The following is a 13,448-nucleotide window of genomic DNA, read 5'->3' as shown; positions in this document are numbered from 1 at the left end:
ACAGCAACATACAATGATTCGAGACTTCCGCCTCTACACTCAAAAAAAGTTATTTTATGTCAGCTGACTGTGGCTTCTCATAATACTTGCGTTCTGGAAATTACCACCCACTACTGAAGTGGCGGGTAAGTCACAAAATAGTTCAGAATTTCCGGTAAAGATTTTTATATTGTCAAATAGGGGTAGATGTGTGGTTCTGAAATGAGGAATAATATACAGAGTAAGAAAACATATTACAACCCATTAAACCAGTCATCATAAAGATCTAAATGAGAAAAATCGATAAATAAACACCACTATGCTTGGCACTGCCACAAGTTGGAACCAAAAGACCACAGTAGTGCCAGCTAACCACTTTAAGACACTGAATTATCCCACCAAAAAAAAACAGTTGACAGCCCTAAGAGGGCTGAGGTGGCCTACCCTGGCAAGGAGCATATACATAAAATGCTATAAATAGCAGCATACATGTGTTCTCATATTAGGCTCTGTCGCTTTAAGAGGGTAACCTCTGACCCTGAGGTGTGACAGACTACGATGTTTATTTTAGGAGAGGCCTCCGATTCGTCCATGTAGATGGCAATCACGTTTCTAAAATTGTGACTGGTTAAGGGTCGGGACTAACAGGGAGAGCAGATCAGAGATTGGTGTTGTGCCGAATGTGTGTGTTTTCTGTGGAGGTAGTGACAAGCTGCAGAAGAAAAAAGGTGTAATTTAATTAATGTACAGAGACAGTTAGTAGCCTGGCTAGTTTATAATAAGTTTGTCACGTTGCTACACAGTTTTGTGTATCGTACTGTGTGTGAAAGCTAATAGTCTGCAGATAGCAACAGGTTAGCACCAGTGGTGGCCCCAGAAAATATTCCTAGGGGTGGCCAGATGGGGTCACTGAAAAACCTGGGGTGGCACACTAAACCAAAAGCCATAACTTTTTTTCAGGAATTCTATTATGTAGTATGTTAGGACCAGGACAGTCTAGTAGAACAAAGGCTGGGCCTCCTGCCATCCTAAAGGCCCGTTCCCAGCCTGTTGAATTTCCAAAAGCCTGAATTGGAGTTATTTTCAAACAAAGACCAGTCTTCTCAACGTTGATTTTTCTTTTGTTCCTGAATACAGACTCAAACTCGCTGATCGAGCGCTGCTCTGTTACCCTTGTCTCGTTTCTTTTTTTGTTCTCTTTCTGTTTGCACAAAACACATTAACCTTTTTGGATCCTGAGGTTCCTTGTTGTTTAATGAGGGATCATTACCTGCAGAAGAAGACGGATAACTAATACTCTGTGTTTAATAGGGAAGAAGAAAAGCACGCGTCCTACCTTCCAAAATTTTAGTCGACTGGACTGTTTCCACCCACTGCTGCCACTGGAATAGCCGCCGTGAACTCGCTACCGAGCGGTATCCCGGCCTCGCCAGGATCCGATCCGAGAAATACCTCGGACACATTCCCACTGAGAACTGGCATTAACATTGTCGCTACCAAGAGCAACCTGAGTAAGAGGCTTAACTAAAGTGTCTAGGCAGAAATATAGACATAATTGTATTGGTTATGTGCTCAGCTTTATGTTGATTGTGGATTTATGGGCCGCTGTGTCCGCTGTTAGAAATTGGCCGGGGGTTTTATAGATTTCAGCAATCTGTGAAAGTGAAATATCCTTTATCAGAGTTAAGGGGCGAGCACACTCCAGTGAACGCTCCGTGCACTAGCGGGTCTCGTTGATAATCGGTAGTTACGACACTATTACACTGCCTGAATTTCTGCTTGTGATACTGCTGTGCTTTATTTTCAAGTGTGTACAGAATAACTAGGCTCTGCCCAAGGCAAACCCTGCATCTGCTCATTGAGGACATCTCCCACGCACAGGCGCACACACACACACGCACACACACACACCCACACACAGGCACACACAGACACACACACACACCTCCCTAACACACCCACACACAGGCACACACACACACACACACACCCACACACACACCTCCCTAACACACCCACACACAGGCACACACACTACACACACACACCACACACACACCCAGGCACACCCACACACACACACCTCCCTAACACACCCACACACAGGCGCACACACACACACGCACACACACACACACACACACACACACACCCACACACAGCCACACACAGACACACACACACACCTCCCTAACACACCCACACACAGGCACACACACACACACACACACACACACACACACACCCACACACACACCTCCCTAACACACCCACACACAGGCACACACACACACACACACACTCATCTCAACTCACTCCCCTTTCATTTGTTGATTGTCGTATGTTTGATTGTTTGACTTAGATTAGATGATAGTGTTTATTTGCTATAGTGAATAAATCCTGTTATACTTTTAAGAAGTCGTTGTTTGTGGTTATTGTATTGAATATTGTGACATCAGTTGGTTGTGACGGCCAGTGTACGGACTCACTCTTCAAACTCACCTATCATTGAATGATAATGTTTGATTTGATTATTGACAATTTTTTAGGTGAACAAATCCTTTTTACAATTGACAATTGATACATTTTATTTTATGTTAATAATCTTATTAATATTTCTAGAATATCTCTGAGCGTAAAGTACCACTATAAGATAGAGGGTGGAAGGTTCCAAGTGTTGCTGCCCTTTTTAACATCTGCCCCCAGATTTCTGTAGAAATCTGCACAGTAACACAAAAGGCCTGTAGCCAATACATATATATACATATAAAAATACACACACGCACAGTTTACTGTATATATATACTAAACCTGTGACAGGGAAAAGAGAAGAATCTCTCTCCTGCTCTCCCTTCAACAAAGGGAGGATACCAGGAAAATAAGTTTTGCTTTAATGGAAACCAGATAATCTATTCCCGGGAAACAAAACAGAAAGTGGTTTCATTTCTCCATATAAAAGGAGAAGCCTGCAGTAAGCTGTTGTATTGCCAGGAAAGTGCAGAGCATTATCCTCAGGACAAATACAGTTAGATAATATATTAAAACTCCTGGATAAAAGAACAGATACAATGTTTTGCTACAAATGAATCTCTCATACAATGGTAGGTAACACTTAATTATTCATTTATTTAGATTTTTCTTTTTTGAAGACCAGAAATAGGCTTCAAATGTAGGCTTTCCACAGCCTAAAACAGATGCATGACTTAACTAACTATCTGTCCTTTAAGGCTCCAGTTGTGGGATGATTAAAGTATGTGTGTTGGGAAAGAACATGTTACAGGATCCTTTTCTGTTTTAGTGAGAAGCCATTTCAATAATCTGGACCAAGTGTGGGATGGCTGAGAGTGTACACACAATGGAGGACTCTGATGAGGAGGTAAAAAGCTATTTTTTACTCTAAACATAAATAATCAAATAATGTGATATAGGTTGAATAGTCTCGTGTCCAAATCAGTTTGAATGGGATTATGAGTTACACTTCCTTACACTTAAACTGCATATTTTCTCATGTACTAAAGAATTTCTACGATGCATCTGATTCCTTCCTTGATCTTTACTGTGAAGGAGGAGAGCACACTTCACCAACGCCACAGTCTGAATGTAAGTGTGAGTGTCAATGACGGATGTCGTTTAATAACTTGATACGTACTTTAATGTGGAAATATTGAGGAATACTTCACTTTTCTCATGGCAGATGTTCCTCCACCAGGAGAAGTAACAGTTCTCAATGCTGGCCAGGAGACTGTTTCTCTTGGCTTACAACTCACTAATTACTCTGTTGGGTACAGACTGCAAATAGATTACTCCTGTGACACACAGAGAGGCAGTTTGATCTCACAGGACTCCAGCACTGTGAAGGTTGAGGGACTGCATCCTGGGACTGAGTATACTTTCAGCATCATAAGGATTGCAGACAATGGAAATCAAAGCAAAGCAACTTCGCTTTGTGTCTTCACAGGTAAATCTGAAAAACAAATCAACAAAACCTTAAAACACACATGTAGGAAAGTGTTGGTGTATTGTCTTTGGGCTCATAACCTATACAAATGTACTTCTACACTGAGATATGAAAAAGTTTATGTTATATGTGTCTTTGTCTTTTACCACACCTTTTGTGGTTTGCTATAAAATGCAGAGAAACATTGACAGAACTTGAATTTCCAGTTATAAATTAATCCTATTTTTCCCACAGAGCCCTGTCCTCCTGTGCAGATAACAGTCGATCACGTCAGCAGTGAGTCACTGTCTCTGAGATGGGACACTCCTCCTGGCAAAGTGGGAAGTTACATTGTGACTTGTAGCAGTGAGGGAGAGATTGTGCAGGAGATGACAACGGACATAAACAACCTGACTCTCAGCAAGCTGAAGCCAGGAGCGTGTTACTCTCTCCAAGTTTCTGCAAAGCTTAGAAGTGGAAGAATAAGCAAGCCAGCCATAACATCTGCCCACACAAGTGAGTAAAATAAATTATGTATGAATTTTCAAATAAAGTAGAATTAAAATGGTCATTCTGTGGGAAACACTGAATATTTATAAATGCTTAGTTTTTACAGGACTACATTGCATAAGAGGAGGTTTCATCACTTACACAAGTTTGCTATGGTTATAATGATATGCCTAATAATAATAATAATAATAATAATAATGATAAAGCATTTGGCCCAGTTGGTATCGACCGGCCTGGTCCTGAGATGGGCTGACCAACTCGATTAGGTTACTAAAATTGACACATTCAGTCAACATCATCAGAGAGAGCGCAACATAATCTGATTGTCAGTAAAGTTCCTTTCTACCATAATCCTTTCCACTTCTGCCATTTACCAGACTTACTTGTTTTTATTCATGTGTATTCCAATGTTGAGAGCAGTGTGTGAGAAAACATTTTTCTGCAATGTTTACATCCTATACTGTGTTCATGAACTAGCGTGTTGCTGTAATCAGCACAGCAACAGACCCCTGGTCTTCGGTGCAGTGAGGTAGGATGCTACTGTAAGTCTAGCAGAGACAGGGAGGAGCGTGGTAGAGGTAGGAAGTTCAACATAGGAAGACACACAAATGTTCGGTTTGTAATTAACTCTGCAGTAGAGAAAGACAGTAACAGCAGATAAGCAGACAGAGAGCGCACAGACTCTACAACATAGTCAGATGGACAGCCATTGTTTTAACTGTATGTGTAAATTTGTTATAAACCTGTGCTCTTTAAAAACTATTAAGCATTGTGTGCCAGTCACATACATAAAATGTTACAAATCTGTTACATATGGTAGGCCTACTGCTTATATGATCTCACTATCTGTACACAAATGTAGCCTAAGTAGTGAATGTGTGTTCATGAGTGGGTATGCGTGGTAATGTGGGCTAGTGTGGCTACAGTGCCAGGGCTGAATTTTTGTCCCAGTCCGCCTCTGGTGATACCTCAATGACCAACAGTGTCATGAGCAGTGCTGTAAAGGTACCGTAAAATAAAGGATGAGTAAACCCTTACCGTGGGTAGGGTCACGAGTGGATGGACCGATCTATCTCATAACTAATTTCAAATTAAATTAATTAGTCTTTTTTGTAAATCAGTGTTTGAAATATTATAGTAAACAACAAAACCTTAATATACTTGTAGTTGACAATCAGTCAAATTAAGTTTAATATTTCGAATTTAGCTGGATTTAGTTTAGATTATGCCTCAGTAGTCTCCACAAGAGTCTATAGGTAAAACAACAGGGAGGCAGTGTGTCTATCAGTCACTAATAGCTGCTGACCAGGATAAGGGGGTGAGGAGCGGGGCGGAGGGAGGTCATGGGTAGGACCACTCAAAGCCAATGCAAATACCTTGGGATATCATACTAGCACAAACACACAAAACTAAATATAAAGGGTTCAACGTGCATACACAACAAACAATACTCAACCGTGCACTGAAAGGTTGCTACACTAGGTCCTGGATGGAGCCGCTGCACACCCCCTTTTTCTAAATTCTGAAACTCTGGCCAAGGAAAAGGTGAATTTTATGTCTTAAAAAAAAACATATAACTTTTCATCTAGTTTTAGTTGACAAACATACTCAACATTTTATTCATCCAAAGATTACTTGACAAATATGTAGTAAATGTTGCAGTCTAGTTTTCTACTTCAGAAAACTGAATGGGCCAAATGAAAGGAACAAAGTCAACAACATCACTCTGTCAAGACAGTCAACAACAACTACACTCTGTCTCTGTCAGAGACACAGCTTGCTAGTGCCGAGCAAAATTTATTCGAGGCCAAACCAATTTCCTACATGAAATGCTTTTATTTAAAATAAGTTTAAATAACCATCAGATTTTGCGAATACGACTATGAACTGATTACTTTCCAGAAAACCGGAAACCCAGTAGAATTCTGCAAACTCAGCTCTCGGTCATTACTCCAGTCGTTCCCTGCAGCATTGCTCATTCGACCGCATGGTTGGTCGATCACTGGATCGCTCAGTCCACTTCTTGTGCTGACAGCCAATTCCCTCTCTATGAAAATTAAGGCCAAGTCTGAAAGTCGAGCCTGCCCAGCCATGTTCCTTGAGTAGGTATGTATGGGCTCCAGCACATAAAATGACCTCTCCACAGAGGCAGTGGATGAAGGGATTGTCAGGATATACTTCTTTCATTCCTTTTTGGAATAAAAAACTGATGAATGTTGGCTTGGCTCTTACCTGCAAAGTCAGACATGCTGTACATGACGTTGAATTCGGGTCTGGTCGAAATATACACCATAGCTATCCATCAAATTTGATAAGGCAGCATTGGGAAAACAGTCACTGTAATGGCTGAAGTGTTATGGATCTAGAAGGGCCAGGAACGCCAGCTTTTTGTGGTCACTAAATCGGTTGTCAATCTGAGTTAGGAGGCTGTCATTTACACTGCAATAAAGCTCCCTGTGCCGTGCGCAAACATCTCCATGAGCCCCATAGCAGCTTCTCAACTCCTTCTTCATGCTGTATGTTATGACGTTAGCAACGGTGCAAATCATTCTGAATTCTGAATCTTTGATGATATGGTGCAGAAAAAAACACCAAATAAACAGAGCAGAGCTCGGCTAAAAACCCCTCTTACTAAAAATACATAAAAGATCAATTAAATTTTACACTTAAAATCAGTAAACCCCCACACAGACCATCATAAAACCCTAACATGCCAGAAGCTGAAACCAGAGAAGAGTCACACACTTTTACAGATTTATTTACTTTATTTTTAATATATATATTAGATATTTTTATATTGACTGATGAACTGTATAATATGAATTTTTCTTTTGTAATTTATTTGTAGCTTTGGCAATATTGTTGTTTTACATTCATGCCAATAAAGCTAGATTGAATTGAATTGATATGCCACTGAACACCATTGATGTGGCGAGGTAAGTGCGCAGGTTGCTCTCATATATACTAAATCCAACAACTCCAGATAATTCCTCTTGTTTGCTGAACCTGCTCCTCCATTGTGACCTGCTTGCCCAAGAACACAACACAGTTAATGAGATGTCCCGGTTCTTCCTTACCTTATTATTATGGACAATGAAATTTCAGCATTGTTGCTGATCTGGCTGCAGCTCTATCCTGGTCCCCCCAAATGTCTTAAGGCGAATAGTAGCTTTCAGATGACTCCTTAATCATAAAATTCATCTTTGGCCCAGGACAGTAAGGCCTAGTAGTCCACACGTACATGGGTATTTTTTAATCAACAGTTTTTACTCCGTCATTTAAAAAAAATCTCTGTCTACATGAAAATGCATATTACCCTAAATGTAAAGCCACATTGGCCAATCAGAGCCTAATAAAATCAGGTATTGGAAGAAGTACTCCAATTTCCACACTTAAGTAAAAGTACAGATACCACATGAAAAATGTTACTCAAGTAAAAATAAAAGTCATCCAGTATAAACCTATTCAAGTAAAAGTTCAAAAGTATCTGGTTTTAGAAAAAACTTACGTAATCAAAAGTACTACACATCAAAATCTATTGATCTTACAAAAAGCAATCTTTCTTTTTAAATTCAAGACAGGTTTGAATACAGCATTATAAGTTACAGTGAATCACAATAAGAAAAACTGAGTCGCAAGAGGACAAGTAGATATTTCCTATGTTTGGGGTGGATAAGTCTGCGTTGTTGCTCTGCTGGTGTGGTAGTTTCCCCTTCAGACTGTGTGACAGACACAGAACCCCATTTGGGAATTTGGGTATGTTAAGACGAGACCAGGAAGCGGAAACCAAAACTAACTGAAACACTTGTGATCAGGCAGAAATCTCACCAAAAATCCACACGTTAACTTCAGCACCTCTAAAACAGAGTAAAGTTGGCTTCAGTTTTCAGATGTTTATATTGCAAAACTCCAGCTACGAACTACGTGACCAGTCGGTCACAAACTGGCTGCGACTCGCAGGGCAAAAACAGAGCTGGGCAGGGCAAAAACAGTCACACCTGACACCACAGTGCTCTCACTGCAATCCTCCCTCTGTAAGAAGCCTGAATGGAAACCTCTTATAGAAAAATCCCGTGCTGGTTTGAACAGACCTCTGCGCACTAACTCATTTTTAGGGCTTCAGTCTGTCATGTTGTCAGCTAGATGGGGTTTAGGACTGTTTTTTTAATCATTTATCATTATTATTAAACCCAATGAAAACATCAATTACATGACAGGAGCTACATAGACTGTGTCTTCAATCAAGGTCGACACTTCATTGTAGTTGGAATATTTGTAGGCTCCCCAGTTGGAGCCAATGAAACAGTTTTATTGAGCTATATACATATATATATATCAAAAGCTATAAAAATAGAACCCATGATTTCTTTTCATTCTTTTTTTTTTTTTCAGTCATAACCACACTATTTGTGATCAGCTTGGCTATGCTGCTACACGTCACAGAAATTAGTAGCTATACGCCAAACTTATCAAACCTCTTGTCTTTTTTACTGAGGTTTAGCGTTTTTAGTGTGTTATGTCCCAAGGTGTCTAGAGGTGTCGGGATATAAACATGAACCAGATGTTTTTGGTATCTGAAAGGACGTTTATTGGAAACAAAGCAAATAGAGCTCAAACAGAAAGTGGACCAATGGGTGCTGTGGAAATCAACAAACAATTATAACAAAAAGAGGTCCTCAAAAGGAGGATTGCTACTCTAACCACGGGGGGGCAGGAAGTAGGTGGGGCCTCCCTGCGTCGCACAGCCAATCCTCAGCGTGGGTTGGCACAGCCTGCTCAGCATAACAGATACTCACAATCACAGGTAAATTACAGACGGATGCCGGTGGCAGCAGTAACAACTGTAGTGCTTTGGCTCTTCCCACTAAGGTTGACATAATCAGTGAGTTTCTGGCTGCAGATGAGTTATACCTCAGAAATTGTTTAGTAACAAGAAAACTAAACAAATCTTGGTCCTTCACTTCTTCCTTTATCAGCACCTCCGACAGCAGCCCCCGAATCCCTGCAACTAATGCTGACATGAAAAACTGTTTTATTGGCTCCATCTGGGGAGCTTACAAAGCTTACAGCTCCATTAAGGTGACGACCTTGATTGAAGATACAGTCTATGTAGCTGCTGTCATCCCTCCACATGTTTTCATAGACAAGGCTCTGTCTGTTTTGTGTTGATATAATTTATAGTCTTCTGGATTATGATAACTCAACAATTGTAATTCTGTCACATTTGTCATTGATAATTCATGTTTTCATTGTGTTTAATGATTATGATAAATTATTACAAAAACAGCCCTAAACCCCATCTAGCTGACATAACACAACAGACTAACTCGGCTAACACACTGAAATATAACTCTGTCACAAGTAAAAGAACTGCTTTAAAAATATTAATATTAAAATTATTAGTAGGTTATTAAAAGTAAAAAAAAAACTTAAATCAGAAAAATGTCCCTTTACTGTTCAGCTATTATAGGCAATAGCTATTGTTGCTTTGGATTATTGTGCATTGTAGGCTAAAAGCAGGATTTTACTGCTGTAGTAGAATCTATGGATTAATCTGCTAATTATTTTCTCCACTAATCGACTGATTGTTTGGTTTGTGACACCTTCACAATGCTTGTTGTCCAACCAACAGTCCAATTAAACCTCAACATTATTGAAAATACATTAATATTATTAAAATAAGTTAAAGGAAACGCAGCAAGTGTTCACATTTGTTGAGCTGGAACCATGAAATATTTTTACATTCAAAATTACTGATATTATTTACTAATATTTTGTCAATCGAATAATTGATTAATCAATTCATCGTTTCAGCTGCAGCCAACTTCTTTAAACCGGGTTGTGTAGAAATCTTAACTTGTAAAGTAACTAGTAACTAAAGCTGTCACATAGCTAGGATTAGGATTAAGTGCCAAGATGGCGCTGCAGACGGCCGCCTCAGGATTAAGCTCCATAGTGCTTTTTGTGTTTTTGTTAATTAACGCTATTTTCTGCCGTCCCTCTCTGGTAACTTTTACTAGAGAAGAGCTCTTAAACATTGGACTTTCAACTGCTCAGACTATTGCACCGCTCATTATTGACCCTGGAATTATAAGTTGGAGGAGCAGCAGCTCTGTTTGGGATCGTCGCAGGAGAAAACGTGCAGGCGCGCTGGTTTAACTGAGACAGCGGGGATTTTGCACTGCGCTCGTTCAATCCACCTGGTGAATGTCCGCTCTCTGGCCAACAAAATGGACAAACTGCTGCTCCTCAACAGAACTAACTCGGACTTCTGCAGATCTGCTGCCCTCTGTTTCACCGAATCCTGGCTCTCCCCGCATATCCCGGACAGTGCACTTCATCTACCAGGATTTAATCTCATCCGCATTGATCGCGAAAGGGAGCTCACGGGAAAAACACGGGGAGGCGGACTCTGTTTCTACATAAAGGAAGGTTGGTGCACAGATGTCACAGTGTTGAAGAAATCATGCAGCCCTCACCTAGACACATTATTTATACTGTAAACCGTTTTATTCACCGCGGGAGATTTCCTCGTTTGTTCTGGTTTGTTCAGACCTCAGGCCTGTTAGTGAGGCGTTACTACACCTGGCCGACCAGATAACTAATGTGGAGAAAAAACACCCAGACTCCCTGCTCATTGTTCTTGGGGACAAACAAACCTCAGTCATGAACTTCCAAAGTACAGACACAAAGGACGCCTATCACTCTGTTCCCCGTGCAGCCTTGGGACTCTCTGATCACTGTCTGGTTCATCTTATCCCGACACACAGGCAAAAACTGAAATCTGCTAAACCTGTTGTAAAGACTGTGAAAAGATGGACCAACGAGTCAAAGCTGGAGTTACAGGCCTGCTTTGACTGCACTGACTGGAGTGTTTTTGAGGCTGCATCTTACATCAGTGACATCTTACATCAGTTTTTGATAACAACCAAAAACCCTGGTTCACAGAGAAACTCAGGCAGCTTCGTCAGACCAAGGAGGAGACCTTCAGAAGTGGGGACAGAGTCTTGTACAACCAGGCCAGGAACACGCTACTACACGCCACCACTAAAGAGGTCAAAGCTGCAAAGAGATGCGACGCTGAAAAGCTAAATAACATCTTTGCAGCCAACGTCCCTGCATCAGTGTGGAGAGGCCTACGGACAATCAACAACTACAAGAGACCATCCCCCAACACTGCTGGCACTCAACAACTGGCAGACGAGCTGAATGGTTTCTACTGTAGGTTTGAAAAGCCCAGTCACACCTCACCCCCACTCCAACACCATCTTCAAACAGTCACCTTCCCCCTCTGACCTGCACTCAAGATCTTTGAAGAGGACGTGAGCCACCTCTTCCAAAGGCAGAAGATCAGGAAGGCTCCTGGACCTGACGGTGTCTCACAATCATGCCTGAAAATCTGACCAGCTGGCCCCCATCTTCACTCAGATCTTCACGCGTTCCACACAATCATCCCGGACATCCTCAGCATCAAACTCGCCCAGCTCACTGTGCCAGCCTCCAACTGTCAGTGGATCACAGACTTCCTGACTGACAGGTGTCAGCAGGTGAGGCTGGGAAACATCACATTCAGCACCCAGACTAGCAGCACTGGCGCCCCCCAGGGGTGTGTGGTCTCCCCACTGCTCTTCTCCCTCTACACCAACAAACGCACCTCAGGAGACCCATTTGTCAAACTCCTGACGACACAACGGTCATCGGCCTTATCCGGATGGTGACGAGTCCGGGACGGTGATGAGGTCAGAATAACCTGGAGCTTAACACGCTCAAAACTGTGAAGATGACCGTGGACTTCAGGAGGAGCCCCCCCACTCTGCCCCCCATCACCATACTCAACAGTCCTGTGTCTGCTGTGGAATCCTTCAGGTTTCTGGGTTCCACTATATCCCAGGACCTGAAGTGGGAGCCCAATACTGACACCATCATCAAGAAGGCCCAGTAAAAAGATCTCAAAGACTCAGAGCTAGAGGAGATGCTTTTTAACTCACAATAATAATATATTTGAAATAAATATATCAGTCAATTAATCAATCAATCAATCAATCAATAATGATCAACAGGTTTCACACATAAGCAGGCCTACATAAAATATTTAATCTACTTTACTAACATATTAGTATTGTTAACTAACTGGGGAACAAACAACCAAACCGCCAAAACACCACGCAATCATCAACATCAATGCACAAGTGACATCCTCAACCCCCACACTGCATGAGCACCGCGAGACCCAGTGCCCGGCAGCCCTCTGCGTATCCAGCTGCCATGCAAAACCAGCCAAACAAGCAACAAAGCAAAATCAACTAGCTTAGCTACATGTCACCAACAACCCACCCTCCCGTCAACGGCCGAGAACACCAGGAACAAGCCCAGAACAAACCAGTGTTATGCCCATACACTAGGGCTGTAACGTCCCAGTCGATTAGTCGATTAATTGGTCAGTACGTTCTGGTTTGACCAAAATTCTGATTGGTCGATTTTTTGCCGCATTCATTTCATCAGTTTTGCCGCGCTTCATCAGGTGGAAACCACTAATTGCTAATGGGGGTGTTTTCAGAGCACCCCTGTTTCACAGGTAATAGTCTGTCTTAAGAACACCCCCCTTGTTTTTACTTTTTTGGATTAGCCCAACCCACCAGAGGAGAAGAAAGACAGATAAGTAGGCTGTAGAAGGTTTGATGCTAAATAGGCCTATTATTTATCTATAATTAACTGTGAGAGTGTTTAATAGTCCGTCTTCTAACATGTCAACAACAAAGACATCGACAGTGTGGAAGCACTTTGTTAAAATTGACAACGGGAAAAAGGTTCAATGCAAAATTTGCAACCAACAGTTTGCCTTCCACAGCTCGATGACAAACATGACGTACCATCTAAAAGCGGTAAGCTAACTTGTCTGCGTTAGGTTGCCCTGTCTGTATTTTGAGTAGGCTATATGAACATATCAAAATTCGAATTATTTCAATGTTTTAGTGTAATAATCATTTTATAAATGCAGGCGCATCCATCCATAATGACGGCA

At 41.5% G+C, this 13,448-nt stretch overlaps 1 protein-coding gene across 1 annotated transcript in view; it reads left to right on the top strand.

Annotated features, from left to right (window-relative positions):
• Positions 1 to 2,983: 2,983 nt before the first annotated feature.
• The window catches only part of LOC123980795, a 20,962-nt gene continuing 10,497 nt past the window's right edge, over positions 2,984 to 13,448 (top strand). Inside the window, exons 1-5 of the mRNA XM_046065343.1 lie at positions 2,984 to 3,080; positions 3,278 to 3,355; positions 3,498 to 3,579; positions 3,674 to 3,937; positions 4,172 to 4,432. Coding sequence (XP_045921299.1) covers positions 3,314 to 3,355; positions 3,498 to 3,579; positions 3,674 to 3,937; positions 4,172 to 4,432 — 649 coding nt within the window. The 5' untranslated portion in view covers positions 2,984 to 3,080; positions 3,278 to 3,313. The remainder of the gene's footprint in view (positions 3,081 to 3,277; positions 3,356 to 3,497; positions 3,580 to 3,673; positions 3,938 to 4,171; positions 4,433 to 13,448) is intronic.

This window comes from Micropterus dolomieu, linkage group LG12, assembly GCF_021292245.1.
Source record: "Micropterus dolomieu isolate WLL.071019.BEF.003 ecotype Adirondacks linkage group LG12, ASM2129224v1, whole genome shotgun sequence".
NCBI lineage: Eukaryota > Metazoa > Chordata > Actinopteri > Centrarchiformes > Centrarchidae > Micropterus > Micropterus dolomieu.
The sequence above is the reverse complement of the archived record's forward strand: the minus strand, read 5'-3'. Positions and strand labels throughout refer to the sequence as shown.